At 38.9% G+C, this 6,399-nt stretch overlaps 1 protein-coding gene across 1 annotated transcript in view; it reads right to left on the minus strand.

The window, feature by feature from the left end:
- LOC106879101 (coiled-coil domain-containing protein 90B, mitochondrial) overlaps nucleotides 1-6,399 on the minus strand; it is a 21,228-nt gene that overhangs the window by 7,917 nt on the left and 6,912 nt on the right. Inside the window, exon 2 of the mRNA XM_014928537.2 lies at nucleotides 2,443-2,553. Coding sequence (XP_014784023.1) covers nucleotides 2,443-2,553 — 111 coding nt within the window. The remainder of the gene's footprint in view (nucleotides 1-2,442; nucleotides 2,554-6,399) is intronic.

The raw sequence follows: 6,399 nt of genomic DNA on the forward strand, positions 1-6,399 counted from the left end.
CTAATATCTGAAACAAGTGAAAGATAAACGATATATATATCATCACCATTAACTTAATGTCCATTTTTCCATGCTTGCATGGGCCAGACAGAGTTCCTTGAGACAGATTTTCTATGGGCAGAAGTCCTTGATGAGATGCTTAGTGGTATTTCATCAGCCGTTATGTTCCGAGTTCAAATTCTGCCGAGGTCGACTTTGCCTTTCCTCCTTTCGGGGTTGATTAAATAAGTACCAGTTACGCACTGGGGTCAATATAATCAACTTTATCCCTTTGTTTGTCCCCTCTATGTTTAGCCCCCTGTGGGCAATAAAGAAATAAAAATATTTCACCAAAGCTGGACATGTTCATGTGGAAGGTTGAAAACAAGCCAAGTGCTTGTGGGACAGTGACACATAAGTACAACTACAGTATATCAAGGTAAGGAGACATGCACAGATGTGTGCCTGTATGTGTATGCATGTATATGTGAAGGGGTACTGAAAAGTTCCTGGCTTTGGGTAAAATACAAGATCAATTAATTATGATTTTATTTAGTATATTCCTCTCTCAGAATCCCACACTTATTGCAGCAGTCCTTCAGTTTTTCTAAGCCCTGCAAAAGAACTTGGAATGTTAGGCCTCCAACCAGGCTTTTTGTGATACACTTTTCAACAGTCTCGTGTGTGTGTATATATATATATATATATATATAAGCAATGTTAATTCTCTAAATGAAGTATTAACAGTAACTGCACGATAAAGTGTAGTATATTGCCACTTAAGTGTGGCTGACCCCTAGGGGTGGATGTTACTGTTGCTTTTAGCCCCAGGAGGACATCTCCTCCAGCTGGCTTATCGACACACGACTGTGTCCTATATATATTAGAAGACACTTGCCCAATGTACCACACATTGAAATTAAACTTGGAACCATGTGGTTGGCAAGCAAAATTCTTAACCACACAGCTATGCCTATACACGTGTATGCTTGTGTATCTTGTCATCATGCACTAATTGTAAAGAAACATCATCATCATTTAACGTCCGTTGTCCATGCTGGTATGGGTTGGATGGTTTGACCAGGGCTGGCAAGCTGGAAGGCCGCACCAGACTCCAACCTGATTTGGCAAGGTTTCTATAGCTGGATGCACTTCCTAATGCCAACCACTTCAGGAGTCTAATGGGTGCTTTTATGTGTCACCCCCACGACTGATTTTACTTGGTTTGAGGGATCTTCTCAAGCATAACAAAGCCAAAGGTCTCGGTCCTTGCCCCTGTGAGGCCCAACGCTTGAAAGGTGCTTTTATATGTGCCATCAGCATGGGTGCCAGTTACATGACACCAGCATCAGCCATGACTACAATTTCACTTGACTCAACAGGTTTTCTCGAGCACAGTACAAGCTGAACACTGGGGTTGATGTAATCGACTTACCGTCTCCTTCACAACTGCTTGCCTTGTGCCAAAATTTGAAACCAATATATCATACAATATATTTCATTAAATATTTTTGTTTTTGGTAGAAAACTGTAGAGCAGAAACCAAAATGCTCTCTGTGGTCTTAGTTCAAGTCCAAGCAGGTCGACTTCATATTTTGCTATTCTAGGATTGATAAAATAAAGCATCAAGGACCAACTGTGTGAACAACTGATTTTAAAGGTGGATATACTTGCTACAGCTAAGCCCCCAAAAATGCTTCTTATCTCATATCCATTATAGGTCGGAATAGAAAATGTTATAACTTTCCTTTTTAATTAGGTGAAAAGCTTTAGATAAGATAACTGTTTTTACTTAGGGACATAATACCTTTAATATCTTATCTATAATATGATTTTGTCTCTATCAAGAAAATAATTTGGCTTTGTCGAAAGTTACTGTATTTGATGACTTATAATATGAATATGACAATTTCAAACATGCATCACAATCGTTGTTGTTGTTGGCACTCCGTCGAGGGTTCCAGTTGATCTGATCAACAGAACAGCCTGCTCGTGAAATTAACGTGCAAGTAGCTGAGCACTCCACAGACACGTGTACCCTTAACGTAGTTCTCGGGGGATATTCAGTGTGACAAGGCTGACCCTTTGAATTACAGGCACAATAGAAACAGGAAGTAAGAGTGAGAGAAAGTTGTGGTGAAAGAGTACAGCAGGGTTCGCCACCATCTCCTGCCGGAGCCTCGTGGAGCTTTTAGGTGTTTTCGCTCAATAAACACTCACAACGCTCGGTCTGGGAATCGAAACCGCGATCCTATGGCCGCGAGTCCGCTGCCCTAACCACTGGGCCATTGCGCCTCCACACGCATCACCATCATACATGCAGTATCCTTCATTTCCGATCTTCCTGAAATGGAAAAAACATCCAACCATAGAAAATCTGTCTAAACAAATTCTGTCTAACCTATACGAGCAGTGAAAGGTTGATTTAAAAAAAAAAAGATATATAAAAAAAAAGATAGGTACCTCGTAGCTGAAGTTGCTGAACAAGAGCATGTGTATCACAATGCAATGTTTTGCGTATTACGGACAAGTCAACATCTCTTTTCTGATATGACATTCTCCGAAATGGAATCCCTAAAAATGCAAGACAAAAATATATATATATACACACATATCATAAAAAAAACTTCAATATATGCACTGACTGAACTTGATTTTAATCGAGTGCTTGAAAGACAATAGGCTGTAAAACAAAAGCTGAAACAATAAACTTCAGCTATAGAGACTAACAGCAGCAGACAGTTAAACAATAAAGAATACATTTATCAACTGACATGTGCACAAATACACATATTATATGTATATATATGCAATAAGTTTCAAAGATAAGACTTAGTTAATAACTGTTCCATATTAATGAAAAGAAATTTCATCTTAAAAGGATCAGGGAGGGAAAGGGTGAATACCACTAAAGACACAAGTCTAGCTCATTGATTAGATCAGCTTGTGACCTACAGCTGAGCTAACATAGAAATATATGGCTGCCAAACAAAAGCTAGAAGAGCCAAGACAGTTGTAGTACTGACGAATACCTACATTTCATATCATCATCATCATCATTTAGCATCTGCTTTCCATGCTGGCATGGGTTAGATGGTTTGACTGAAACTGGTAAGCTAGAGGGCTGCACCAGGTTCCAATCTGATTTGGCATGTTTCTGTGGTTGGATGCCCTTCCTAATGCCAACCACTTCAAGTGTAATGGGTGCCAGTTACGCGACACTGGTATTGGCCATGACTACGATTTCACTTGACAGGTCTTCTCAAGCATGGCATATTGCCAAAGATCTTGGTCATTCATCATTGGCTCTATAAGGCTCGACATTTGAAGAATGCTTTTTATGTGCCAGTTATGTAACACCAGCACTGGCTATGACTACGGCTTCACTTGGCTTGACAGGTCTTAAGCATGGTATATCGCCAAAAGTCTTGGTCATTCGTCATTACCCCTATGAGGCTCAACATTTGAGGGGTACCTTTTACATGCCACTGGCATGGGTGCCAGTTACGTGATACTGGCATCAGCCAGGACTATGGTTTCGCTTGACTTGACAGGCTTTCTCAAGCATGTTATATCACCAAAGGTCTGTCACTCGTCGTCGTTTCTGTGAGACCCAACATCCAAAGATCACCTCGTCCCATGTTTTCTTGGGTCTACCCCTTCCACAGGTTCCCTCCACAATACAGAACTCCTTAATCATTAAACCTGTTTCTTCTCTTTTGGCTCCATAATTAAACCACTTTAGCATTAAGATTACTGTCAAATGTAATGCTTATTTATTCACATTGTTTTGCCTTAATCATGCACTGTCTCGCAACTTCATAACGATCTGATTGTTTATTTTTAGAACAACATTGTAGGGTTGATGTGAGAGGCTGGATCTGGCTGGTTTGAACATATAAAAGGTAGAATATTTGGGATGGATATAGCTGATTTAAATGGTAAATGGTTATATTAATACCAAACACTTGTTTAAAATGCTTTCAAATTTAGGCACAAGGTCAGCAATTTTAGGAGGCGAGAATTTTAGTCCCCACAACTTAGTGGTTCGGCACTGATAGAATAAGTACTAGGCTTACAAAGAATAAGCCCTGGGGTTGATTTGTTCGACCAAAGACAGTGCTCCAGCATGGCTGCAGTCAAATAAAGGAATAAAAGAATAGTTGTCTGACTTGCTAGAAATAGCCAGATTTCCCTCAAAGCACATCACACACAGTAATCCCTTGACTATTGCAGGTGTTATGTTTCAAAACCCCCGCGATAGGTGAAAATTTGCAAAGCACAAACAGTACTGTACTGTATATGTTTTTTTATTTTTATAATTTGTATATATTAATTTAATTATAGATGCAAAACAACATCATGGAGGAATTGACGTAAGCTTAAATAATAAACCGCGGTAGGTGGACTGCAATATGGTGAGGGATTACTTCATTAAATTATTGTAAGTATTATTAAAGTGGGACATTGAAGAACACCTACAGTTTCAAATCAATAATTCATAAAATAACAATCAGCCAACCAAACAAAAAGAAAAATAATGGGAAAAAATTAAAATTCATGACAACTGATTCAATGAAGAATATCAATAAAAATATTGGATGTGCGTGTATGTGAGTGGAACTTTTAAGATTTAATTGGGATGTGGAGTTGAGGTTAAAAAGATTAAAAGAAGTTTTTTTTCCTGTAATTGTATGAATTCCTGTCTGTAGAACACAAATTAGCAAAAGTTTTCTGAAAATTCCAACTAACAAAAAAGTCACGAGGGGTTGAATAGGGCGCTTAAGCTAGAATTCTGTTGAAAATTCTCCTGTAAAAATATGGTTAATATTTGAATGTTGTTATTACTATTAACTAATCTCTTTACTCTCTTTTACTTGTTTCAGTCATTTGATTGCGGCCATGCTGGAGCACCGCCTTTAGTCAAGCAAATCGACCCCAGGACTTATTCTTTGGAAGCCTAGTACTTATTCTGTCGGTTTCTTTTGCCGAACCACTAAGTTACGGGGACCTAAACACACCAGCATTGGTTGTCAAGCGATGTTGGGGGCACAAACACAGACACACAAACATATACACACACATACATATATATATATATATATATATATATACATATATACGACGGGCTTCTTTCAGTTTCTGTCTACCAAATCCACTCACAAGGCTTTGGTCGGCCTGAGGCTATAGCAGAAGACACTTGCCCAAGGTGCCACGCAGTGGGACTGAACCCAGAACCATGTGGTTGGTAAGCAAGCTACTTACCACATAGCCACTCCCGTGCCTAATGCATAAAAGTTTTCCATTGCAGCCAAACTTCCATTCCCTGGTTTAGTAACTAAGTGCAGTTTCAATATTTTATAAATTTATTCTAAAATGCCATTGACTAACAAACTGAAAAAGACTTGCTTTGTTCTTCACTGGAGTATAAATACATTGCATTAATTTAGAAATAAAAATTCAGGAAAATAGTGTAAAGGTTAAACTTCCTCCTTCATTCTATTATGGGTCATGATGAAAATGTCAGCTGTGCATTTCTTACTTGAATGTTGGTACATGGAAATAAGTGAGAGCTATGCTTTATATGCTCATGCAACATAACACAAGAGTGAAGATTTTCAGCTGTATGAATACATGATGCATATGGATACGTGCCCAGTGAAAAAAGTCCTGGATACTGTGAAAAGGCAGAAAGATACAGGAACATGGGGACGAGGTGGTTGCTGTTTAGTACCAGCTTAGCCCTAATCTAAACCAATGGCATTCTAAAACTATTTAGATTTTATTTTTGGTTGGGTGAGAGGGGAAGAGACTTCATCATCATCATCATCGTTTAACGTCCGCTTTCCATGCTAGCATGGGTTGGACGATTTGACTGAGGACTGGTGAAACCGGATGGCAACACCAGGCTCCAATCTAAATTTGGCAGAGTTTCTACAGCTGGATGCCCTTCCTAACACCAACCACTCAGAGATTACAGTATATATATATATATATATATATATATATATCATCATCATCATAAACCCATGCTAGCATGGAAAGCGGATGTTAAATGATGATGATGATGATGTATATAAATATATATATGATGACCTTGCCCTAATTGCGGAGTCACTATCAGAACTAGAGGAGAAGTTTCAGGTGTGGAAGCAAGGTCTAGAATTGAAGGGCCTTAGAGTCAACCTAGCTAAAACCAAAATCCTAATAAGTAGGAAGGTAGATAAAACACAAACCCCTTCAGGTAGATGGCCCTGCTCAGTATGTAGAAAAGGAGTAGGTAGTAACTCTATAAGATGTACCCGGTGCAAGCTATGGACACATAAGAGGTGCAGCAACATCAAAGGCAGGTTAACTAGCAAGTTAGTTTTTGTTTGTGGCAGATGTTCAGGTGCAATAAAGACTGCAAACAAACAGGAA

Source organism: Octopus bimaculoides, chromosome 20 (genome assembly GCF_001194135.2).
Source record: "Octopus bimaculoides isolate UCB-OBI-ISO-001 chromosome 20, ASM119413v2, whole genome shotgun sequence".
NCBI classification, from domain to species: Eukaryota; Metazoa; Mollusca; class Cephalopoda; order Octopoda; family Octopodidae; genus Octopus; species Octopus bimaculoides.